The sequence below is a fragment of the Bos taurus genome, chromosome 27 (genome assembly GCF_002263795.3).
Source record: "Bos taurus isolate L1 Dominette 01449 registration number 42190680 breed Hereford chromosome 27, ARS-UCD2.0, whole genome shotgun sequence".
Taxonomy (NCBI): domain Eukaryota; kingdom Metazoa; phylum Chordata; class Mammalia; order Artiodactyla; family Bovidae; genus Bos; species Bos taurus.
The window spans coordinates 32,681,069-32,707,802 of record NC_037354.1 but is presented as its reverse complement, the minus strand read 5'-3'; the positions used below and the strand labels follow the sequence as shown (position 1 = coordinate 32,707,802).

General features: G+C 44.7%; 1 protein-coding gene across 1 annotated transcript in view; it reads right to left on the bottom strand.

Annotated features, from left to right (window-relative positions):
* Positions 1–260: 260 nt before the first annotated feature.
* The window catches only part of LOC112444612 (solute carrier family 35 member F2-like), a 64,713-nt gene continuing 38,239 nt past the window's right edge, over positions 261–26,734 (bottom strand). The window contains exons 2-3 of the mRNA XM_024986445.2: positions 2,055–2,574; positions 261–1,765 (exon numbers count right to left, since the gene is read on the bottom strand). Of these exons, the coding sequence (XP_024842213.1) occupies positions 1,064–1,765; positions 2,055–2,574 (1,222 nt within the window). The 3' untranslated portion in view covers positions 261–1,063. The remainder of the gene's footprint in view (positions 1,766–2,054; positions 2,575–26,734) is intronic.

The window sequence follows — 26,734 nt, the reverse complement described above, 5'->3', positions numbered from 1 at the left end:
TACATCTGTGACTCTATTTCTGTTTTATGAATAAGTTCGTTTGTACCATTTTTAAAGATTCTGCTTATAAGCTATATCATATGATACTTATCTTTCTCTTGGACCCACATTATCAATGAGGACTGTTAGACTAAAAAGGAACAGAAAAACAATTGTAACAGCTTTAAATAGAAAAGTGACTTAAAGAGGAAAGGGGAGTATAACAGGATATAACTGGACCCCAGGAAGACTGGAAAGCAAGACTATAAGATTTCTTTTTTTTTTTATTTCCATGAAATCAAAATCTTTTAATAATATAAATTTACCCTCAGTTTCATTATTATATTTTTCACCCCAAAAAGTTCACATACAGAGTTTTTACAAAGTGGTATTCTGGCAGTTGATATCATAATGACGCTGCATATTAACACTCTGTATTGAAGAGGTATTATAAAAATCGCATGGCACATTATTTGCTAAGAAGTAGCATAGTAACAATTGGGAGAAGATTCCTAGGTTTACTGTACCCTGCTTGACGGCTTCTATGGTACTCACAGTTGTATCTCAGGATTTCTCAAGTGCTGCCCCACTCATTTTTCCCTTTCCTAAAAGGCCACAAGGCTTGTGGACAATAATTGGCTTAGCACGACAAAACTCAGATGCCTCCAAATGAGAAAAGCTACTCCCAACCACCTGGGCTGCCCCTCCTCCTGACTACCTAGCCCATCCTGGACAGCCTGAGTCTGGCTCACACCCAGGTATCTGCCCAATCCTGCTTTCCCACCTGTGCTTCTAACAGCCCAGGATGCACCCCATACCTTGTCTCCCTGACACTAACAGGTATTGGGCCCGAAACACACAGAAACACAATCCTAGCCTCAGCTTCTGCTCTATTTTGGCATTTCCACTTTTGATACATGATTTTAATATTCCTTTTAAAATCCAACTGGATCAAACCCAATGCTATGGAGTGTTCACTCTGATAAGTTTTCAAGTGTCCAAAGCCGTAGGCTCTGCTTTATCCAGGTGACAGTTCCCAGCTTCCCAGGAAACCTCAGGGGGATGGGTATGCCTTCTTCTCCAGCTACAAGACTGCAGAGTGGGTCTCCTGCAGGTTCTCCTCAAGCTTCAGTCCCAGGTTGTCAATTCCAGTGCTGGTGACTGGTGGTACACTGCTTTCAGCTGGCTCTGCCGTGTGCGTCGGGGTGGAGCAGTACAGGATGAACCCCACCATGATGACGGTGAAGGACAGGATGTAGAGTCCTGAAAACGTATAGCCAAATAGAAAGAGTCCGAAGAAAAGACTGTAGAGGTCAGCTGTCAGGATGCCCAGGTTGACAGAAGTGGCACTGGTGACTTTGATCACCAGTGGCATGAAGCTATACAGGCAAAACATACAGAAGGCAAATGCTACAAATAGCAGGGCAATTTTCCAGTCCCAGTGAATGCTAGCAATATCCTTATATTCCACAATCAATAGTTGTATGCAACTGATAATTGTTCCAAATAAGCCCACCATTCCTAAAAACTCCTTTCTGCTCAGCTTCTTCACGATGTATTCTTCACACACATTAGAAACAGCATAGAGGGAAGCTCCAAGAAGGACCACGATGTCACCAATCAGTACATTGTCTTCCCTCCCTGCTAATATGTCTGCACCAACCATAGTTCCTACACCCAACAGACAGACAGCCACAGCAATGAAGTGGATCACTCTGTATCTTGCATAAAGAATAAACCATGAAAGAGCCATCAACACAGGAATCCCAAAGCAATCCAAAAGACTCTTACTATTCATTGCTAAAAGTACACTTAATACTATTTGTGATGAATGCATCTTCTAGGTAACTCCTGGTTTTAATTTCTATGAAATTCTGAGTTTTTCATGTGCCTCTTATGATGTCTGTCTTACAAAAGATTTCCTATCTTTCCCAGCAGGCTCCTCTGTCCATGGGATTTTCCAGGCGAGAATACTGGAGTGGGTTGTCATTTCCTTCTACAGGGGATCTTCCCGACCCAGGGATGAAACCCGCGTCTTCTGCTTGACAGGCAGATTGTTTTTACCACTGAGCCACCTGGACACTGGTTAGCGTTGGGTACTGGTATGCTCTGACAATCAGGTAATTAGCTTCTACATCTACTAGTCTAAGCAGGATGTACTTCCACCATTTCTTTTTCAATATGTATAAAAAATTATCACTACCTGATTGAAATGCCAGCATCACTGTATAAATTAGAAACAGCAAACAATAGTTGATAAAGCTCTGAAGCATGGGGGTATTCACTTTATATCTTTCTGCCAAGTACTGGCTGGTGATGGCTGTCCCACATATACACAAGGATAACATCTGACCTAAGGCAATTGTTTTCAAAATATTCCAGGTGAAGAGTTTGCCCTTGATCCAGAGCAGCAGGCTGGCCGAGCCCGGCGCGTGCGGCTGCCGGCCGCTAGGTCCCGCCGGCGAGGCGGCCTCCTTGGGAGCCCCGCGGTCTCCGGCGCCTGGAACCCCTAGAAGGGCTGGATCCCGACGGAGGCGGCGCTTGTGCGGCCGGTGGGCTCGGCTCGGCCAGTGGGTCCCGCTCTCGCCGGCGTCCCTCTCTCACCTCTGCTGGGCGGACTCCTTCTCAAGACTATAAGATTTCTCCAGACTCTCAAACAGAATCTGTTCCATGAGAATTAAGACTTGGTCCATGCTATTCTTTCCTCAGTGGATGATTTTTGAGTGCATTTTGAGTTCAGTGCTGGTTAAGAGATAGTGAGGCATAAAAGGAAACATCAGACTCTCTGTGCTCTCAAGAAGTTCAACAGCTAGGGAAGAGACAAGACTTCCCCTCCCACTGAACACAAAGGGTGTTCAGATGGAGTTCACTAGTCCTGGAAGTGTTTCACATGATTGAGAGGTCTCTGCATCCTAGGTAGACTCAAGAAGTCTTCGTGTAGGGGAAAGTACTTTATTTTTTTCTTCTGGGAACTGTAGAGTTGTCATCATAGATAGAAGGAAAGATGAGGAAGACAGCATGAACAAAGTCTTGGAGATGTAAATTATCTGGCAGTGGCAGTAAAGACTAGAAGGAGGGCAACGAGGAATACTCAGTAGAGGAAGAAACCCACATTGGGCAGGAGTGAGAGAGAAGTTGTGCTAAGCTGAGGAAGGGCCTAAAAATGCCAGGCTGATCAGACTAATCTTAATGGAGCAATACAGAGCCACCATAGGTCCTTTAAATTTTTTAAAAACCTTTTATGAAATATTTCATTTATATAAATACACACACATGGTATGCTGTGTGCTGTGCTTAGTCGTTCAGTCATGTCTGACTCTTCTGTGATGCCATGGACTGTAGCCCACCAGGCTTCTCTGTTCACAGGGATTCTCCAGGCAAGAATACTGGAGTAGGTTGCCATGTCCTCCTCCAAGGGATCTTCCCAATCCAGGTCTCTGGCATTGCAGCAGATTCTTTACCATCTGAGCCACCAGGGAAGCCCAGCACATGGTATAAAGGTGTTTGTATAATGTATAAAGAAGGCTGAGCACTGAAGAATTGATGCTTTCAAACTGTGATGCTGGAGAAGACTCTTGAGAGTCTTTTGGACTGCAAGGAGATCAAATCAGTCAATCCTAAAGGAAACCAACCCTGAATATTCATTGGAAGGACTGATGCTGAAGCTGAAGCTCTAACACTTTGGCTACCTGATGCAAAATGCTGACTCACTGGAAAAGATCCTGATGCTGAGAAAGACTGAGGGCAGGAAGAGAAGGGGACAAAAGAGGATGAGATGTTTGGATGGCATCACCAACTCAAAGGACATGAGTTTGAATAGGTTCCTGGGAGTTGGTGATGGACAGGGAAGCCTGGCATGCTGCAGTCCATGGGGCTGCAAAGAGTTGGACACGACTTAGCAGCTGAGCAACAACAATAAGGTATGAAAAATGAAGTGACATCTGTGTGCCCTTTATTCCACACATGAAATAGAACACAATCAATACCTTTGAGTCCCTCCTGTGTTCTCTTTCCCCATAGTTACCTTTACTATTTTCCAAAGTGATCACTATTCTAAATTTTTTATTAATTGTTCTCCTTGCCTTTGGATTTGATTTTATGACATGTATATTAAGCTCCATGTGACTTTAAAATTACCTAATTTTTGCATTTTTCATCTTGCTTTTTCTATGTTCCTCCCCCACCACCTTTTGTGTTTCTTGCCTTGTTTTGGATTGTTTGTTCTTAATTTTGTTTCTTGCTACTAGTTTTGGAAATTACTCTATATTCGTTTAAAGATTTACCCTTTAAATTTGGTTTTGTGCACTTAACATTCAAAAATGTATTAGCATCTCTGGAGTTCCCTGGTGGCTTAGTAACTAGGATTCTGGGCTTTCACTGCCATGGCCTGGGTTCAGTCTCTGGTCGGGGAACTGAGATCCTGCAAGCCGTGCTTCACAGCCATATATATATGCATGTGTGCATGCTAAATCAATTCAGTCGTGTCCAACTCTGTGCAACCCTATGGACTGTAGCCCACCAGGCTCCCCTGTTCATGGGATTCTTCAGGCAAGAATACTGATGTGAGTTGCTGTGCCCTTCTCCAAGGGATCTTCCCTTACTCAGGGATTGAATCCTTGTCTCTTATGTCTCCTATATTGGCAGGAAGGTTTTTTACCACTAGGACCACCTGGGAAGCCATATATATTTACTATATATATATATATATATATGTACACACATATACACATATGTATATACGCACGCACACATATAGACATCCTAACCCCACTTCCCTCAAGAATTAGAACCTTGAAATGCTTTATCTTCTATCAACCCTAGCCTATCCAGCATTGCTCACATATTTTAGTTCTTGTTTTTAAGCACACAAATTATCACTTTTGTTTTTATTTGTATAGATTTATATACATGCTATCATTTTCATTACTCACAATTCCTTCTCACATTGTAGGCTTTTTTTCCTCCTAGAATTATTTTACTTCCTAAAGTAAATTGATTAATGAGGATATCTTGGAAGTAAGAATATTTGTTTTTTTTTTAAATCTGAAAGCAACTTGAAATACAGATTTTCTGGATATAGTGTCCAAAGTTAATAGTTATTTTTTCCCAGCATAATCAGCAGCCCCCAACATTTTTGGCATCAGGAACTGGTTTTGTGGAAGACAATTTTTCTACGGACCAGCGAGGGGGATGGTTTTGGGATGATTTTAGCACGTTTTATTTATTGTGTGTTTTATTTCTATTATTATTATTATGTCAGATCCATCTCAGATCATCAGGCATTCAGTTTTGGAGGTTGTGGACCCCTGGTGAAGATACTGTTCCATTATACGCTGACTTTCATTGTCACAAGTGAGGAGTCTGTTGTTAGTCTAATTATTGATTTCTCTTTGTATTTTCATTGTGGTAATCAGTCTTTTCTTTTGGATGTTTAAAAAGATGTTTTCATTGTGTTTGCTGTCCTTCAGTTTCACTACAAAGTGTTGCTGCTAAGTCGCTTCAGTCGTGTCCGACTGTGCGACCCCGTGGACTGTAGCCCACCAGGCTCCTCTGTCCCTGGGATTCTCCAGGCAAGAACACTGGAGTGGGTTGCCATTTCCTTCTCCAATGCCTGAAAGTGAAAAGTGAAAGTGAAGTCGCTCAGTCATGTCCGACTCTTTGCAACCCCATGGACTGCAGCCTACCAGGCTCCTCCGTCCATGGGATTTTCCAGGCAAGCGTACTGGAGTGGGGTGCCATTGCCTTCTCCGACAAAGTGTATAGGAATGCATTTTATTTTATTTATACTGCCTTGTGGAGTTGTATTTCCTTTATATCTTCTGCAAATTCTGGAGAACTCTTAGACATTATCTCTAAGTATTGTCTCTCATTTTCTGTTTCTATAATGTCAATTACACATGTATTATGCCTTCTAATTCCATTCTTCATGTTTCCTGACCTCTCTTTCATTCATATTTTCCATCTCCTATCTCTAGGTTCTGTGTAATTCATCCATTCTCTTCCATTTCACTAATTTATTCTTCAGGGATATTTAACATAAAAACTGTTTCCTTTGAGTTTTTCATTTCAATTATTGCATTTTAAATTTTAATTACAATTTTTTCCTTGTTATTTTTTGATACTCTTTTGTTCTTTGTTTATTTTTCCCTCTTTTCTTCAAAAATTGCATCATGAATACAGTTCTACTATATTCACTTTCTGATAAGTCAATATTCCAGTTTGTTGGGGATCATGCATTTGCTATCTGTCATTTCTGCTAATGCTGACTTATAGAAGTTTGTTTCTCCTTGTGTTTGATAACTTTTTACTTGAGCTCTTTTTTGCTTTGACATAATCTGTGGGGCCTGGATTGAGATATTTTATTCCAGAGATGTTTATATTTGCTTTTGTTTGGATTGAGTGCACTACCAAACTCGGATCACTTTAATTCAATTTCTCAACTTGAGGTTTTCCTTATATGTGGGTAATATGAATTAAACTCCTGACCCCCAGTGAGAACAGATCTAGGTTATGAATTCTAAAGGAAGATTAATTTTTATATATAGAAAATATATAAAGCCACCACAGAGACAGTTTTCCTTTGCTAGAAGGATGTAGTTTTCTTTCGTTTATCCTTTAAATGAGGATGTAGCTTTATATGGAGTTTAGCTAGTCAACCTTGCATGAGGCCAAGGCCTGGCCTCCCATTTCCCACTCACATCAAAGCCGCATTAATCTCTAAAACTCTAGGTTTCTGTGTTTGGCCCCAGGGCATCACTTACCCTTCTTGTCTCAGCTTACTCTCTGTTTTTGTGTAAGTAATGTACGACCACTGGAGACTTCCCTTTCTTGAAAACACATAAATACATTTAAAAGTGTGTTTGCTGTAATTTATCCAGTACCTTAGTGTTAGGGTCAGATGATATTTTTAGAATGCTATATTGTCAGAAGCAAAAGTGCCATTGTAGACTTCTGCTGGGCACCTTCCATCGCTACAGCATCTCCTAAACAACAGGAGGAGCAGACACCAAAGGCAACCTAGGGATGACCCCCTTTGCCTGTGTGTTCCTGTGTGCTATGGAAGTTCTCGAGTCAGAGAAGCCCAGGTAAGCAGCTCTGCTCACATGGTGATCTTACAGCTAGGTCTTGAAGAGTAAGAAGCCACAGCCTGTCAGGAGCAAGGCTGGCAGGCTGTTATTAGAGTGAGTGACAGCCAGCTCAGAGGTATGGAGTCTTGAGATGGTCTTGGTGCCCATGGGACATGAAAGGGGTGGAGTGGCAGGTGCCTGGGCACAGACAGGAGTGACATGTGGGTAGAGAAGTGGAGTTCTGACCCATTCACCCCAACAGTTACCTTATAGACATGGAGGACAGAACTGGATGGGGAGGGGGCAAAAGCTAAATAAGGTATAGCCCTTGCCCTCTAGCAACCGTCAATCTAGGAGGGACAGAAAGACCAGACTGCCTGCTCCAGAGGAAGTAAGATTACTTCTTTCTTTCTCATTTTTTAAAATCCTTTTAGAGGAGTGAGCAGGATGCTTGGCCCCCTTAAGTGCTCATCTATTGTTCATTGAATGAATCAATGGGCATAAATAATTTTCCTATAACACAGATATGAATAAATGCTAAGCAGAGGTGAATACAGAGGGAGAGGTGGTCAGCACTGATACTGGGAATCTGAGACTTCAGATTTAAGGGGCTTCAGGGGGATGCCCAGAGTCCTCCTGGGGTGAGCCAAAGTGAGGGACCATCCCCTTCAAGAATCTTTTACTGCTTGCCCTTGGCTTCTCCTCGCTCGCCCCTCCCCTTCCCATGGAAGTGGCCTGGGACTAAAAATCAGCCTGGGCAACACCAGAAGAGCTTTGTAGACGAGATTAAAAGCAAATCAAAGAAGAAAAATTGTGGCTCGGTTTATGTCTTCCTAATTAAAACCCCGCCAGTCTCCCTTCTTTTTCTTTCCAGCTAATGTTACACTAACGAGCTGAGTTTAGTGGCATTTATGTAGATAAAAGTCCCAATGATTGATCTCAATGGCTTGTTAAAATTAGTTTCAGTCCACCATATTGATTTAATTCCATTGCTTGAAAGTGCTAATTAATAATGATAATAAAAGTGTCTCGGCCCATTATTATCAGTGGGCAGGCAATGGGGGGGTGGAGGTAGGGGGAGAATTGCTGTTTTTAGTGTCACTTACTCAGTCGAAGGGTGGCCTTTGAAAGCTGGCAGAGGGGACAGGAGCCTGGGGATGGGGCCGAAGGGGTGTTCCTGTCTCTTTATGGCTGATTCCTCCTGAGAGTGCTGGGGGATGCTTGGAGGGGTGAGAGGCTGGTAGATGCATGGGTGCTGTATGAGCCATGCATCTTGCTTATTCTTTAAGCCTCTTGATTCCCTCCAGAGCTGGTGGGTCGCTGCTTGCCTGGTGGCACCTGAAGGAGGTAAAAGGTTTAAACTTCAGACTGTTCCCAAGGGTGATGAAACTGGAGTTCGCCTTTTAGACACTGATGAACAGCTTCTAGGAATCTGAGCTCTGAACCTCAGCCACCCATACCCTATGCTGCAGGGACCCCAGGAGGAGAGGGAGGAATTTGCGGCAAAGAGATCAATAGATGAGGAGCCTGATGGATGAGGAAAGTGAAAGCAAGTGTTACTTGCTCAGTCGTGTCTGACTCTTTGTGAGCCCAGGGACTGTAGCCAGCCAGTCTTCTCAGTCCATGGAATTCTCCAGGCAAGAATACTGGAGTGGGTTGCCATTCCCTTCTCCAGGGGATCTTCCCGACCCAGGGATTGAACCCAGATCTCCTGCATTGACAGGCAGATTCTTCACTGTCTGAGTCACCAGGGAAGCCTGGATGGGGAGAAGGGAGGAGGAGTTTAGAGAGCAAAGAGGAAAAGAGTCTGGGAAGTTGAGTTAAGAAGGGAAAGTTAGAGATCTCTCCTAAATTAATTAATTTGGCTTTAAAGGAGTCTCCTTGCCTTTGATAAAGCCCTAAGCCCCTGGAAAGGATTCTGCTGGCCCCTCTGGGGAATAAGGTGGGGGATGAGGGAAGAGGGATGGCAGGAATGGAAACGGTGCCTGGAGAGACGAGCCGTGGTTCCAAGACAGCAGCCCTACGGGAGTGGGAGGCGGGGAAGGGCTCCTGCGTGTGGCCAGTGCTCCCCAAAGGCCAAACCTCCACTTAACTGCAGAACATCTCGCCAGACCCCCAGTCTCTCTGACCCCTGCCTCCAACAAAGACTGTAACATGTAGAAGTCCAAGTTCCATGAACTATGTGTGGCTGACATGTGGGAGCAGTTGGAGACCTATAATTCTTCCTCTGTTGAACTTTATGACCATGCATGGCATCATCGCTGGCACTTTGAGAGCCAAGAAGGGAGTGAAAAGAGCTTTTAGGTCCCTGGGGATGTGGTGGAGTAAGTGGGATGAGAGACAGATACAGGTTAAGAACATGCAGCCTCTAGAAGTAAGGGATCAGGGACCCACAGAAACAGCTCAGAAAGTCCACACGAGGGCCCGGCAACCAGAGGGCCAAGAGATGACCTTGACTTAGGCAGGGTTTGGATCAGCCAGTCACTGCCCATTCTCTGGCCTGGGCCACTGGGTATGAATCAATCTGTTTAAGGCAGAGGTCTATAAGGGATGCAGCTGCTGGATCTGGCAATTCTGAACATCATTGTCTTGAATGTAATATCCAAAGATCCACCTGATATAGGCCTGTTCCTGGAGATGCTCTTTATCAAAAGACCTTATGAAGCACTCTCCCCCACTCCCCAAAAGATTAATGGAAAATTCACACTATAGAATTTGAACTATATATGATTTGCTCTACAGTTAACTCAAGCATAATTATACCCAATAATTATATGGTGTAGTTCTGATATTAATTACAATCCATCCTCATTAAGGAATTAACCAAACCATGTGTGGCTGGGGATGGGGAGGGGAGGAGGGAATAGTTTTTTTAAAGATTTATTCTCCATTTTTCTTTTTCCAGGTTATGCTGATTTCTCTCTCCTCCTGTGCTCTGTGCTATACTTGTTCCCCCAGTGATGTGAGTTGGGATACTCTGTTTCGTATGTTAAGGTCCTTATTACTAACCAAAGAAAGTCACCTTTCTCTGTTCATGCTATTCCTCCAGGTTCACTTAAGAATCTCTATCAGCAATACGCCTTGGGAAGGGTGCTCCCTCCAATATGATCAGTCAAATGCCAACTGCTGGCTGTACTTTATCTGGGACTTCTATTTGAATGATCGTAGCTCTGTTTCTCACTGCCTACTCCCCGCCTTCTGCTCTTGTATGCAGCAGAGTGCCCTGCTTTGTGATAGGGTGAAGGGGTTTGAGCTCGACTCATTTTGGGGGAAGAGTAACTTCCAGATTGTGCCCAAGCTTAGAATAGATTGCCTTTGGAAAAAATATGGGGATCCATATGCTTCTTTGTAACACTGTCAGCCTCCCTCCCTGTTTCATCTCAGGAGGATTACTGTTAACTATTTCGTACACGTGTTTGGATGGGGTAACAATGCACTTGGCTGAGATATGGATCCTGGTGGGGATCTTCGAAGGAATCCAGCCATTTCTCTGTTTTTAGGTGGAAGCCATTATTTCTGTTTTCTAGGGTCTAGAAACCCCATGGAATGTTGGAGCGTATAATGCCTCCTGTCATCGTCTGGTACCTTCTACAGTTCCTTTCCATTTTGCTGCATCATTTTTTTTTTTCCCTTTTCCCTTTTCCTTTCCCTCTTGCATTTTTCACTTTTGCTCTCTTCTTCTGCAGTGCTAGCCCACTCGTCCCAGCTGAGACTGACATGAGAATGGTCAGCTGGTCCCTGTGGAGGACCCTGGGAGGGAGAGGGGGCTCTCACCAGGGGGGTGGCATGCCTAATGTGGTGGGGGACGTGTTTACTTGTAGAGACCTTAGGATTGGCAGCCCCACTTGTCCCTCTTGGCATGGCTTGGGTGGCAACTGGGGATGAAGGTATTTCCAGTTGTAATTTTGGAATAGACAGTCATGGGTTATCTAGTCAGATGGATGGAGCACACGGCAAGGTGTTCCAGCTCAGAGTTCAGTTTGGAAGTCTGCTGGCCTATAGCCCAGAAGTTAAGACTCTCTGACCGTACTCAGTCGAGAACACAGTGGATAGGGTCAGGTCCTGGAGGTGGAGGGCTGGCAGGGTACCAGGGTGTTCTTATGGGGTTCAGGGACCATTCAGTCCTTAGTGGGTGTGTGCATGTTCATGGGTGGTGGCGGGGGCAGGAAGAGAGGGTTTCTGCAACAGCCAGAGAAAGAGAGAAGGATTTTAAAATCTCATGCATTTCAGTTCATGAATGTGAAAATTGAATTTGCCACCAGATCCAGGAGGTAAATCCTGTCTTGCAAACTGGAGGCAGAGAAGGAGGTCAGACGCTTGATTAGTCTGAACGTGGAATCAGAGGTCAGGAGCTGGTGGGGGGTGCAGCTTGAGGCAAGATAGTCCAAGACTCTGTGTCCAGAGCCCAGAGGGTGTGGGTTGGACGGGGGGGTGGGGGGGAAGCTATGCAGTGGAGTCAGCCTGAGTTGATGGCTTGGGGTAAGCATCTATAGGCTAAGGTCCTTGAAGCTGAATCCCGTGGACCTCTGCAGTGACTAAAGCCGAAGCCCTGGTATAAGATGAGCATAGACAGTATTACAGCTCAGGGGCTGTGAGCACAGGGCTTATGGGACCCTGGATGTGGTTGGTTGGACCTGGAGGAGCATCCAGATAGGGGTACAGAGTCCTTTGTGGGGAGAAAAGAGAGAAACTCAGTAACTGCAGCTGGGCAAGCGTGTCTGGAACCGCCCTCCTGACTCACAAGGGCCTACTGGATTCACCTCTTCCCACCTCCAAGTCCAGTGACGTTGTGCTCGGAGGTTGTTTGCTTGAAATCAGCCTTGATGAGAGCCAGCCCAGGTGGCTCAGTGGTAAAGAATTCTCCTGCCGAGCAGGGGACCTGGGTTCAGTCCCTGGGTGGGCAAGATCCCCTGGAGAAGGAAATGGCAACGCACTCCAGTATTCTTGCCTCAAGAATCCCATGGACTGAGGAGCCTGGTGGGCTACAGTCCATGGGGTTGACTAAACAGCAGCAACAGCAGATAGTACAACTCTGCAGTAAGCACCAAATGCTATAAACTAGGGCTTGTTTCTCCCTGGAGAGCTGGTTGTTAAACATTTAGCTGCTGAGAGGAGAGCCTCTTTGATGTCTCCCGAATGTCAGGGAGTGGGGTGTTGGTGTGGACTTTATCCTGTGCAGTTAGCTTAGAAATGGCGCATCCAGAGGCTCATCTGAGTCTGTTTGGGGAGAGAGAGAAGACTAGAGAGGGAAGGGGCTGGCACCGGATCTGCTTCAGAGGCTGCCACCAGAGGTGGTGCTAATGAAGGCCGATGAAAGCAACCGTCCGCAGTCCCGCTTTTAGCATCTTGGCCTATCGCCTTGCTCTGGTGTGGTGTGTGGGCACCGTCACACGCTGCTGGGTAGTGAAAATGGATACAGGCTTGTTGAAAAACAAATTGGCACCTTGTGCCATGAACTTGAACCGTGAATACCCTTTGACCCAATAATTCTCCTCCTGGGAAGCTACTCTAAGGAAGAAATCCTAAACACTTCCATTGTTTTGGAAATCCCACACGACAAAAAAGGTCTTAGCTGCAACTTTATTTAGGCTAGTGAAAAGTTGAAATTAACCTAAATGTTTCATGGTAACAGAATGCTTGAGGAGTCTAAGGCGTATCTTCTTAGTAGATTATTATGCAGTGATTTAAAAGGATGGGAAAAAAGTTCAGGGCAAGCACAGAAGTGCTTATGATAAGCAGAATACAAAGTTGTAGAGTAGCATTTTTCCATCGTGTCTTTTGGAATACGACTCCCGTGTCAAATATATTCGGGAAGTGCTTGGTGTCCTATGCCCCTCTCAAGACTGCGTGCACATCAACGCTAAGGGTTCTGAGAAGTTCTGTGGTTTAACCTATTGCTTCTTGAACTTATTTCACCCCAGAGTCCTTTATCCAACCAACATCGATTACCATCCTTCAGCATTAAGGCTCAGCAGAACAGTTTTGGGAAGCAGTGACACACGGAACAGTTAGTTACATGAAAGTGTCCATCAGAATACAGGGAGGAAACAATGACAAAAGGCGAGCAGGGACCGGAGTAGCCATGACTGTGAAAGATTTTTTTTTTAAGTCTTCTTTTTTGGGGTGTATCTTTGCCAGAAATCCTTTAAAATGCATACCTTTTATTAAAGAATTATATAAAAGCCTCTCTTCAGGCAGGTTTGTCTCTTTCTCTGGTAGATGACATGTAAGATTCAGAATTTGTACTTTCTGCATAATGGATAAAACGTCCATACAATCCAGGGGGATTTTTGACAGGTAAAGAGTGTGATGGCTGGAATTTGATGTAGCAGGAAGCCACTCAGAGTGCGAATGTGGATTTGGGATCAGTGTAGTTCATCACAGCAGAGTCTTCAAAAAAAATTAGTGAATACTTCCCTAATAGTTAAAGGTGTACCAGGCACCATCAGAGCCCTTTCCACATATTAACTCATTTAAGCGTCACAGCAAGTCCACAGGGTAGACACCGCGCTTGTCCCCACTTCACAGGTAGATAAGTAAACAAAGCCACAAAGAGGTTGGGTGACCTGCTGTGGTTCCAAGCCCCTTGTCTCCAGGGAGCAGATTCTTTATCAACACCCAGAACTGCCTCATCTGAGGGACCAGTGATGATATTGCATCATTAGACAGGATTTCACGGTGGTGGATTTAACTTAAGACACAAAGCCATTCCTGCCATGAGAGCAATGGGACCCTTGCTTCTTGGGTTCGTAAACTGGGACCGTGTAGACCCTTCACTTCCTCTGGTCATATCCACAACTGTGCCAGGTACAAACAAGAGGAAGAAGGGGAGAATGAGTCTCCAGGTCTGGTCCCCGTGGGCCGGGAGCTCCTCTGGCTTCTGTAGCTCTTCCTATGGCCGCTGGGAAGGGTCCTGCTTCTTCCTTTTCATCCACCCCTCTGACTTTAGTTTTTAATTTTTCTTTAAAAAGGTGTTAGGATGTGATCATACGTCTCTGTGTGCTGATATTTTTGGATTCCACCATAGATGGGTTAGGAAGATTCCACCATAGATGGGTCAGGGAGCCCATATTGACTAAGTTTAGAGACCTATTTCAAATGGCTGAGATGCCCAGAGTCAGAGGGATGGGTTGGAGGGCCACTCAGGGTCACCTCCATTCTCTGTATTCTGGGGTATTTTGAATATCAGGTCTCAGGGGAATCTGGTTGACAGGAGTCACCATCTAGAATCTCGTGTTGTCCCGGATAGGGGAGACAGAGGTGAGGAAACAGGAAAAAGAAATCTGTTCTACATGGGTTTCAAAGGTAATCATTCCAAGGTGATGCATTTGGGGCTGGCATGTCCTTGCCACAGTAAGTCATACTGGTTCCTTGCCCTGTACTCCTCTGAGGACACGGGGAGGACCAGCTGGGCACCATTCTCTGAGAGTAAGAGCCTCTCGTGGGCTTAAAGCGCGTTGTTAAATCAACCCAGGCCCTCTCATCCTCTTCCTTCTAGACTTTTCCACTCTGGATGAAATAACTCTGGAGTCTGACATCTGCTCACAGGCCCTGCTCTCTAGCCCTTTCTATCACTCTTCCCTTTAGCTCGTTGTTGTTCAGGCGCTAAGTCATGTCTGACTCTTTGCAACCCCATGGACTGCAGCACGCCAAGCTTTCCTGTCCTTCACCATCTCCCGGAGTTTGCTCAAACTCATGTCCATTGAGTCGGTGATGCCATCCAACCATCTCATCCTCTGTCACCGCCTTCTCCTCCTGTCCTCAATCTTTCCCAGCATCAGGTCTTCTCCAATGAGTTGGCTCTTTGCATCAGGTGGCCACAGTATTGGAGCTTCAGCATCAGTCCTTCCAGTGTATATTCAGTGCTGATTTCCTAGTCCCAGTGTACAGCAAAGCATTAGACCTTTTCTGCAAATCACATTCACCTTATTATTCACTCTACATGGACTGGTCATTTCCTATAAAGTTTTATTCTTTTACTCTTTCACCAGTTTTTATTTCCTCACTTATTTAATGGTATCATTTCCCCCCTTCTCGTAGGCTTCAAACTTTACACTGATTACTCCTGAATTTCATATGATCTGTTTTGAACCAAATACCCAGTTTGTCAAATCAAACTTTGTATGAATTTAAAATCTGTCCTCTATTTTTACCTCCCTGATCAAAGATGAGTTTGATAGAAACCATTTGTAGAAGGGTCTTCCTTTGAGCACAACTTCTCTGCAAGCAATACAGTATTAAGATTGTTGGACTGACAAGAAAAATAGGGCCCATGTCATGGCGATCCAGTGTCCTCGAAGAGCACCCCACTCCCCTCCCCGCCCTTGCCCCCGCGAAAGAAAAGCGTGTTAGCAGTGAAGGCCCGCCACTTCCTGGTGTGGCCACTGAATGTGCTAATATTCTTGTTTTTGTCACTGGCTGGGGAGCCTGGCCTGGGCAAGGCTTTTTTTTTTTTTTTTTTATCATCACCGCGATTTTTCAAAACTAGTAATATGGTTGAGGAAAGAGTCTAAAGAGCAATGGTTGTTGCTTTGGTCCCTGGAAAGAAAGATTATGTTTTGATAGTTCCTTCATCTCTCAGGGAGTTTGCTTGCCCAGCAACGTAATATGTGTAACAGAACTACCCTGGACAATTCGGGATGATCAAACAGGACGAAACACTAACCACAGTTAACAGAAGGACTGCTTGTCCTGTGCCAGGCGCCGTGCATCATGTTTTGGGTGGTGATTATTTCTGCTAAATCTCGTGTGTTTCCATGAATTCCATCCACCAGTCTCTCTCTCTCTTTTTTCGCTCTCTTACCAAGTCCCATGGATTCTCTTTAATGTATTTACTCTTCCCAGTTGTTCTGTCCCATCTGAGTGGAGGCCTTCACTTCTGCTCACTGCGGCCATGGTTCTCTGGCCTCTTTGGCCTCAGTCCCTCCCTCGGCTAAGCCTCCTGCAGGTGCCCCCATACTGACCAGCTGAAGAGGCCACTGCCTTTCTTTATTTTTGGCTGCATGGGGTCTTTGCCGTTGCCCTTGGGCTTTCTCTAGCTGCAGTGTGCGGGTTTCTCATTATGGTGTCCTCTCTGTTGTTGAGAACGGACTCTAGGGCATGCAGGCATCGGCAGTTGTGGCTCCCGGGCTCTCGAGCACAGACTCAATAGTGACGGCACATGGGTTTAGTTGCTCCAGGGAATGTGGGGTCATTCCAGATCCGGGGTCAAATGTGTGTCCCCTGCATTGGCAGGCAGATTCTTAACCACTGGACAGTAAGCCAGTGAGATGGACTTACAATCTAGTTGAGGGGGGAATATAGACACCCAAGTGTTGTAAAAATGGGAGGAAATGAATAACAGCACAAGCAACAGTATCAAGATGGCTAAGTGACATGGGAAGTCCATGCCGCTTCCTTGAAACCACCTCCTCTTCCCATTTTAAAACAATTCTGAGTCTCCCCACGACCTTATCTGGTGTCAGGGTTCTCCGTATTCTGACTCCAGATGACCTTTCCAGCCTGTCTCCTGTTGCTCCTTCACATGCTCCTGCCGTGTCGAATGTGATTCCCTTATTTCCTAGACCATACTCCATGTGGTCCTTCCCCCAGGACTGCACCCACCATCCTCTACCTGCTTCTGCTCCGTGATGCCTCCTCTACAGATCCTGCCCCATAGTCAAATTCAGCTCAAGCTCTTCACTCTTCCCTGAGTCTTCACCTTTGCATCACTAATGGTGCTCCCACTGGCAGGTGCTCCATTGGCCATCTTGACACTGTTGCTTTGTGCTGATATTCATTTCCTCTCCTTTTTAGAAACATTTGGGTATCTATCTTGCTCCCTCAACTAGATTGTAAATTCTTTGATGACAAGGGTTGGTGTGTGTGTGTCTCTCTGTGTGTGTATACATATTATTTCTCACAGTGTCTAGTCCATAAGAGATATGCAATGATTCTTTATTCAGTGAAGGGATGCCAGTATATAAATGTAGCGCTTGGTTCCCAAGGCTTTAGCTCCCTTCTTCAGATTTATGAAAATATGAATCTTCCTTAGGAAGCAGCGGAGAGAGAGAGGGAGACTGAGGCACGTGGAGGGGAGAGAGAGAGAAAGATGGCCTTGTACAATGTCTTGAACGGAAACTTGCGTGAAACCCGGGCCTTTGATGCTCAATCTACTATTTTCTGGGGCTTCACTTAAAGAATTCAGCCCAGGATCCCCAGATCACTAGGAGAAATGACCAATAGCAGAGTAGCTGGAGCATGCTGCCAAGAAATTACAGTTAGGAGCAGTAATAACGGCAGTGATAATAATGATGATGGTGATGGTGATGACTACGATGACGTTCTAATAATTAGACAGCAGCTCCGAATGAGCCCATCTCCTGAGTGACAAATCGTTCACGGGATACATAGGAATCTGTTTCCTTTTACTGTTGGAGGGAGGTCCCCCTCTCCCTCTATGGTCATGACCCCAGGCTCCCCAAGCCACAAGGACAGATCAGGAAAGCTGGCCCACAGGCTCCTGACCAGCAGAAGGGAGGAAAGTCCTTTCCAGTCCCTTTAGTCTTGACTGAAAATAAAGTGAGGGTCCCTGGGTTCTCCTATAAACGGTAATGATAACACAATTATCATGCAAAACAAAAATTAAGTTTAATGGTGCAAAGCCAGGGTGTACTGGGGAGGTAATTCATATTAATTATGTTTGGATTAAAAGCTTATTTCTTTTGTTAGCATCTGCAAGTAGAAACTTAGCTGTAAGGAAAAAAAATCCGCATATAATTACAGCCTCTTCTGGACGAGCAGTGTTGGACTTAATGGAGCATCCCTGCTCTCTTCAAGCTCCCGGAGAATGGTAATATTTCACATTTTATGAAACACAGAAGAAATAAATTACAGGTTTAATGATAAGAACTACTTGGGCTCATAATGAAATCTGATTGGCCAGTTAATCCACTGAGACCCTCAGATATGAACCATCCAAAAGGGGTAAAAATGATGAAAAATGAAATTAAATGGAAAAACCTTCACCCGCAGCCTCTTTTGCGGAGGCAGGGTGTGTGTTGGGGGGAGCAGAGAGCAGGGGAGAAGCCCTGGGCTGGGTGGAGGAGAAACATTGCTTTCCCCAGGTTTGGGGAGAGTGGATGGAGTGAAGGAATTTCCTTTCTGTCTGCCCATACCCCCGCTGATTTCCCATGGAAACTAAGCTGGGAGACTTCCCATTGGGAGAAAGGGACAGGACCAGAGGAAGGAGGTGATTTTCTCCAGGTGACAAAGCTCCCGGGACCTCCAGCCTTCCCTTGTCTTAAACAAGAGAGACAAAGACAGAATGAAAGCTAATTGGAGTTGGCTGGGCTGATAACAGATTTTGACACCCAGGACATATTTTGCTCAGGGAGGAAGGTCAAGGTGTCTGTTTCTAAGGGGGCTAAGTTCTTCCAGGCTTGAGATGTGTTCCCAATAGGGACTTGACGCAAAGTCTTTCTGCAGGGCCAGCTTGACCTGTACCTGCCCCTCCTTGCCCTGCAGCATCTTGGGAAATAGGCCCACCTGTGTGGGCTCCAGCTCTGTGAAGTCTTTTCATTGCATTCTGAGAGGCAGCTGGGGCACAGCAGAAAGAATTTGGGCTTTGGAATAGGACAGGCCTGGCTTCTAGTTTTTGCTCTGATATTTATTTGCCTGATGACCTTGGACAGAGTACTTCTCCATCTCAGGGCCTCATCTGTGATTGGTTCTTGTTTGAAGCTTCAAGGAGAATAATGTGTATGAAATTAAATATGCATAGGGCTGGAGACCTGTTAGATGCTCGGAGAATGAGAACCGTGACCATTGCTACTTCTCCTGTTGGAAGGATGAGAGAAGCTTCTTATCCTGGGCAAGGCCTGCAAATCAGCACGTGCCCACAAGCCCATGGGGAAATCAAAGAAATAGCTTCGTAAGAATTTAACAGATCGTTCCAAGGTCTCTGAGTCCTCGAGTCTCTGACGGTGCCATCTCCCGGCCAAGGCATGGTCTCCCTAGATTCCATACACACAGAAAGTCCATGAAAGATGCATTGTTAATGTCAGGAGGATGAAACAGGTAGACCCTGCATCTGAAGGAGGCTTCTTGCACACTCAACTCTCGGGTCGCCTGCTGTCCTCATCAGCAAGCTCCCCACGTCTGTTTGGCGTAGCTGCTTCATCTGGGGTGAAAAAAGACGTGAGTAAGGAATGGGGGTGACGGTGCAGGCGGGGAAGAGCATCCATGGTGCTAATTCCCCCGGGTCTTTGCCATCTGGTCTTAATGCCTCCGTGGAGGAGGATGGAAAAGTAAATTCCTGGAGCTTAATATTATTAGACGAAGCAGATCTCAGCTCAGGACGTGGCACTGTGCATCATGACGTTGCACTGTGTTCCAGGAATCTCTGAGAGGCCCCGAAGGGCCCTGTGGTTTTCTGGGGATTGCTTGCAAGGCTCTGTGTCTCAGCCCATCTGTGCTGCTGCTCTTGTCCTGAGTTCCTTTGGAATGACCTTTGTCTCCCGGGCCTGGGGGGGTCTCAGCAGGGCCCCTTTAAATGATCCAAGCTTGGGTGTGATCTGGTCCCGCCCCCTTGCTGCACAAATGGGGAAGCAGATGAAACCCATGAACAATGCCCAGTGCAGGGCAGTGCCATAGGCAGGCACTCAATAAACGGTAGATGTCCCTTTTACTTAAGTAACTTGTCCAGGGTCCCATAATGCCAGGCTGGGAATACTATGGGCCTGTTTTTTCACTATTTTTTAAAAGACTTTATATCTTTATAGCAGTTTTAGGTTCACAGCAAAACTGAGAGGAGGTACAAAAATTTCCCAATGTGCTCTGCCCTCACACACGCACAGCCTCCCCCTTTATCAACACCCCGAACACAGTGGTACGTGCGTTACAACTGATACCTCCATCGACATGTTATTATGACCCAAAGTCCTTCCTTTAAGTTAGGGTTCACTCTTGATGTTGTACGTTCTGTGGATTTGGACAAATGTATAATGGTATGTATCCATCATTGTAGTAACACAGAGTAGTTTCACTGCCCTAAAAATCCTCTGGATCTTTCCTATTCATCCTTCCCTGCCCCCAACCCTCGCAACCACTGACCATTTTACTGTCTCCATAGTTTTTCCTGTCCTAGAATGTTATACAGTTGGAATCATACAGTGCATTGCTTTTTCAGATTTTGTCTCACTTAGTAACATACATCTAAGGCTCCTCTATGTCTTTTCGTGGTTTGATAGCTCATTTCTTCTTCAGGTCAGTTCAGGCGCATCCAACTCTATGATCCCATGGACTGTAGCATGCGAGGCTCTGTCCTCCCCTTCCCCTCCTGCCTTCAATCTTTCCCAGCATCAGAGGCTTTTCCAATGAGTTGGCTGTTTGCATCATGTGGCCAAAGTATTGGAGCTTCAGCTTCAGCATCAGTCCTTCCAATGAATATTTAGGACTGATTTCCTTTAGGATTGACTGGTTTGATCTCCTTATAGTCCAAGGGACTCTCAAGAGTCTTCTCCAACACCACAGTTCAAAAGCATCAATTCTTCAGCACTCAGCTTTCTTTATAGTCCAACTCTCAAATCCATACATGACTACTGGAAAAACCATAGCTTTGACTAGACGGACCTTTGTTGGCAAAGTAACGTCTTCGCTTTTGAATATGCTGTCTAGATTGGTCATATTCTTCCAAGGAACAAGTGTCTTTTAATTTCATGGCCATGGTCACCATCTGCAGTGATTTTGGAGCCCAAGAAAAATTTCCATTGTTCCCCCATCTATTTGTTATCTATTCCTCATTTCTTCTTAGTGCCGAGTCATATTCCATTGTCTGGATGCCCAGAGTTTATTGAATCTTCACATAATGAAGGACATCTTGTTTGCTTTTAGCTTTTGGCAGTTATTAATAAAGCTGCCGTAAACATCCTGGTTTGTGTGTGGACATAGCTTTTCAACCCCTTTGGGTGAATACCAAGGAGCAGGATTATTGGATTGTGTGGTCAGAGTATGTTTAGTGTTTTAAGAAACCACCCATCTCTCTTCTGAAGTGGCTGTCCCATTTTGCATTCCCAGTGAACGGGCGTTCCCATTGCTTCATATTCTCACCAGCATTTGGTGGTGTCAGTCTTCTGGGTTAGGGCTGTACTAATCAGGGTGTAGTGTGTCTCATTGTTTTGGCTTCCCAGTGTCTGAGTATCTAATATGCCAAACAACAAGCTAGTACTTTTATATACACTGTCACATTTAATTCTCATCAAAACCCTTAAAGTAGGTGTCATTTCAACTTTGCTGAAAAAAGAAAGGCTTAAGTAGATGCACTCATCTGACCAGGTAGCTCGAGATCTTCTAACTCCCAGTTTGGAGTTCTCTCTACTCTGCTACACAGCTTTAGGATTGGGGATAACTATTTTCTCTTATTTTTCAAAATAACTAATTTGCCAAAAGTCTTCTGATGCCTTCTCTAAGTGGACATTTGATAGTGTTGCATTTGACTTTCTTCTTCCTTTATTAAACTATAGTCACAGTAACCACAGTCCCTCCTCGTTCTCTGACATCCAGGGTAACACACCTCACTCTTCCACCCCAGGGCATTTGCACTGCACCCCTCCTTCCCCCAGCCCTCTCCAGTTCATTTATGGCCTACTCAATAAAATAGCACTCAGCACCTCTCCAGTTTCTCCCTGTCCAATGCTCTGCTTTACTGACTTCACAGCAGTTACCCTACATGAAATTCTCTTGTTGTTCAGTCGCCAAGTTGTCCGACTCTTTGTGACCCCATGGACTGCAGCGCGCCAGGCTTCCCTGTCCTTCACTATCTCCTAGAGTTGGGTCAAACTCATGTCCATTGAGTTAGTGATGCCATCCAACCATCTCATCCTCTGTCACCCGCTTCTCCTTCCCTTAGATGTTTAAGAATATGAACTCCAAGAAGGCAAGGCATATGTTCTGTTAACTGCCACGTCCACAGCATTGGAATGCTGTGGGCCCGGTGTGGAGTGGAGACTCGCTATATCTTTGCAGGATGAATGAAGGAAGTCCAGTCTGTCTCCATGTCCACTGTTAGCTGTGCTTCCCAGTCACCTTCTTGAATTAGTTCCTCTTCTTGCAGTTGTAAGCTCTCCTCTGTCTGTAGGAGCTCACATCTTTGCACAGAGGAAAGTAAAAAGCAGAGTAACAGCATGTATTGCTGCTCTATCCTCATTGCCTTGCATGCGAGTGGCACAGGGCTGGGGATGCTGTCTTCAGTGGCAGTAAGGAGCGATGATCTGGCTGCCAGGACAAATGCACTGCTTTTTCATTCGGGTCCAGGTGTTGGGAGGCTGTTCTCTGGCTGAGGAGGAGATAACAGATCATGCCAACAAGACGCAGCTTTGGACTTGAAGCAAAACTTGAAACAAGAAAGTAGGAAAAAAAAAATCTCCTATGGTTAAAAGGGCTGGAAAACTCTTTTCCCATAGTCCAGTGTTCAGAATATTTTTGCTTAGAGAGAAAATAGCAGCTTTCAGGTTTGAAGAGAGTGGTACTATCACCAAGCCTCTCAGTAAGCATTTGGCTGGGCACACGGAGAAGTGAAACCACCCACAGAACTCCAGTGACATCCGGAGATGTGGCAATTAAGAGCGGCAGGTGGGAGTTGAACCCCCCGTGGCTGGAGGGTCATGTAGGTCTCTTGCGTGTTGGAGCTAGACAGAGCCAGGTATGGGGTGAGCACAGCCTCAGAAAGAAGTGGATACAGAATAAAAAGAAGGGAGGGGACTTCCCTGGTGATTAAGAATCTGCCTGCCAATGCAAGGGACATTGGTCCGATCTCTAGTCCAAGAATATCCCACATGCCCGTGGGGCAAGTAAGCCCGTGTGCCATAACTATTGAGCCCATGCCCTAGGTGCCACGCTCTGCAACAAGAGGCCACTGCAATGAGAAACCCACCCACCACAACTAGAGAGAAGCCCTTTCTCTCCAGAACTAGAGAAAGCCCGTGCACCTCAGTGAAGACCCAGTGCAACCAACAATAATGAAAACAAAATAAATTTAAAAATTAAAAAAAAAAGCAGGAGGGAGGGAGTGATCAAAAGAGGGAGAGGGAGAGAGAAAGAGAGATAGTGCCCACTAGGTTTATGATGCCTTTTTCATACTCTGTTCCTGTGACGATTGCCCAACTCCTTGAGTCTGCATGAACTTCCTTTTAAGGTTCTGCTTGTATTCATACCACGAATCTTATTTAATCTCCTGAGAAAAGAAAGGAAAATAAAGATATTTCCTACAAAAAGTGAATCAGTCAAGACTGAGATTTGTAACAGTACTTGTCAAAGAAGAGGCTTGATGTTTTCCCCTGACAGCAGGAGTAAGTGCAGAATAAAATGCTGCCTGGACCATACCCCTCCCTTAGATGCTTAATGGTGATCTTTAGGGAAAGAGAGGAACTGAAATCTGATGATCCTACAACCTTTATAATCAGTTGCATATCAATATGTCTGCTGTTCCTTGTAGTGTTTGGTTTTTAATACAGAGTATAATTTCAGTCCTCATTAACTGTCTTCTAACATCTTCTTGATGCATACACTGGAAGAACTTCTTAAAGTGTTGATATAGATAAGCATGTCTCTATATCTACACAGGGAGGAAATCAGAATGAGGCCTGGAATGTAAAAAGTCCTGGCAATGACACAAATGATATAAAAATTGGTCACTGTCTTGAGACTGGCTGGTTAGTTTAAGAGAAATGTGATCTTGGTGAACCCTTTGCTATATCTAAGAAAATGGTTGCTCTGGGAATGGCAGTTTTGCCCCAGGCAGCAAGCTTTTAAAGGTGTCAAAACATGAAATACAGAAACTAAAAAAATAGGATTAATGTAGTTATGTAGAAATATTTCTGAAGTGTGTATACAGATTGACTCCTAAAGTTAAGATTTTGGAGACCAAAGGTGGGCAAAACCAGGTGAGCAGTTCCTCCTAAAGAATTCTGTCTTTATTGTATCAATCAGGGTCTGATCAGGAAAACAAACCTAGATATTTCAAAAGAGGATATTTAATACAGGGCATGTATTACAAAGATCTTAGAAAGTCAAAGGGCAGAACAGGAGAGCTGAAGGTAAGTCAGAGATTAGATTTCCAGAACCTAGGATCATAGAGAGTGGCCCACAGCCTTAGAAGCTGAAATAATGGAAGAAACCCTCTCAGAGGAAGGAAGGAAAGAAAGAGAAGTGGCTGAGTGCTGAGAGTGAGGAGGAAGAGCGAGAGACACAGAGAGAGATGGAGAAAGGGAATAGAAAGCAAAGACATTTCCTCTCTTGTCTCATCTTGATTGCTCTGCCAGTTAGGCAAACCTAACAGGAAGACCACTTACCAAAGGAACCTGGGAAATGTAGTTTGCAGACTTCCAGTCCCATTATCTTAGAAGGCAGTTGTGGGACTCAATGTCCACAAGCTCAGTTTTGCTTGGGTTCAGTTTTCTGAAGAGCTTCACAATGACTCGTTATTATTATGAGGCTATTATTCTAGTCTCAATGGACCTTTCAAATAGTCACTTCAACCCATACTTTCCTCTAATTTAATCAGGAGTTTGACTAATCAGTGTGATTATTTAAGACCACGGTACTCTAAAGGAGGGCACATACAAATAAGTTTTCTTGAGTTATTCCAATGAAAGAAAAATGCATATGTACAGAGAATTTTTTGGCAGTAAACCTTACTATTGGAAAATAAAAACACCTGAAATCAATCTAAATGTTTAATACTCGGTGATGAGCTAAGAGAATTTTAGTGTATTATTTTGGCTATTATGTAGCTATTACAAATAATAAATGTTGGCATTATGGAACAAAATCCACTCTTTCAACCGATGTCTATTGAGCACCTAGTGTGTGCAGGGCACCATAATTAATGATTGGCATAAAAAGACAAATGGCACCGGTTTCCTTGTTCTTATGGTGCCCATAATTCCATGGAAAAGATGGCCTTATAAACATGAAACACTGTTTACAAATTACATAAGAAATTAGAATGGCAAATTTTTATGTATCCACATTTTCTATAATGAACATGTATTATATACATAAAATAAGTGGAGTAAATTCTTATAATACAGTTTTTTACAACTATGTAAAATATATTTGTATGTAATTACTGGCTGCTGCTGCTGCTAAGTCACTACAGTTGTGTCCGACTCTTAGTGACCCCATGGACTGCAGCCCACCAGGCTCCTCCGCCCATGGGATTTTCCAGGCAAGAGTACTGGAGTCGGTAATTACTGGAAGGGAGCACAAAACAGTGAAAATAGTTAGATTAGGGTAATCCTACTGTGATGCTTAGTTTTTAACGCATTAACTTGGTAAGTTCCCACATCCAGTGATTTCATCAAACACTAGGGGAGGGGTTGCCGTGGAGGTATTTTGCAATAGCTATGGTTAACATCTCTAATCAGTTGACCTTATGTAAAGGAGATGAGCCTTGATAATGTGGATGGGCCTTATCCAATCAGTCAAAGGCCTTAAGAGCAAAAACTGAGGCTTTCCAGAGAAGCTTTGCTTCAACTCCTTTGAAGTTGGAGTTTAGCATTAAGTCCTGCCTGACTTTCCAGCCTGCAGGCTGGCCCTGTAGATTCTGGACTTGCCAGCCCCCACAGTTGTATGAACCAATTTCTTAAAATATACCTCCAGAGTTCATATAGATTATTATCATTTATATTATTTAATATATATTCATGTATGATGTATTATTATATTTTAACTTATGCATGTGCTATTTAATATATATTCGTATATTATATATATTATATTTTATATATTGTATATATTATTTCATATATACATCTGTGAGAAATGCACACACACACATAAATATCTCCCAAAGAAAAAAATGTTTCTTTGGAGAACCTGGAATGATCCTTTTTTCTTTTAAACAGTCCTTCATTTAACGTTGGTTTTCTCATACATCATTACTTTATAAACTCTTCTATCCTTACTGTAACTAGACTCCTCTGTGGTTATCTTTTTTCACTCCTCCCAGAACTGCTACCTACATTTGTCCCATAGATTGCCCCTGGTAGGGGCAGGCTGTAATGGAGACGAAGGCTGGACTGCGTTAGTTTGCGTGCTGTCTTCTTTTCCCTTTGATCTGGCTACCGATCAAAGCCACTGGCTGCTCTCAGTCTCAAGGCCAGAGCAGCCCCGTGAACTGCTCCATCAGCCCCCCGTTAGATCCCAGAGAGCTGTGCTCCCAGCAAGGAATGGTTGTCCACCAAGGATAGTCCTTTAGATCAGCGGTCCCCAACCTGTTTGCCACCAGGGACCGGTTTTGCGGAAGACCGTTTTTCTCTCAACCAGTGGTTGGGGTGAGATGGTTTTGGTTTCACCCACTGCTCACCTCCTGCTGTGCAGCCTGGCTCCTAATGGGCCGTGAAACACTCCTGGTCCCTAACCTGGGGGTTGGGGGCCCCTGCTGTTGATGACATGGGGCCACCTGGCTGAGACCGGCACAGACGTCCTGGAGCACTGGTGAGTGTGCTACCTTTGTCAGTCTTTCGTCCCCATCCTGCCTAAATGGAGATGGAAGTGTAACCGCTTGGTGGTCTAGTGGGTGAGACTCTGTGCTCCCAATGCAGGGGGTCCAGGTTTGATTCCTGGTCAGGAAACTAGGTCTTGCATGCCTCAACTAAGAGCCCGCACGCTGTAACTGAAGACCGTGGATGCTACAAAAAGCCCTAAAA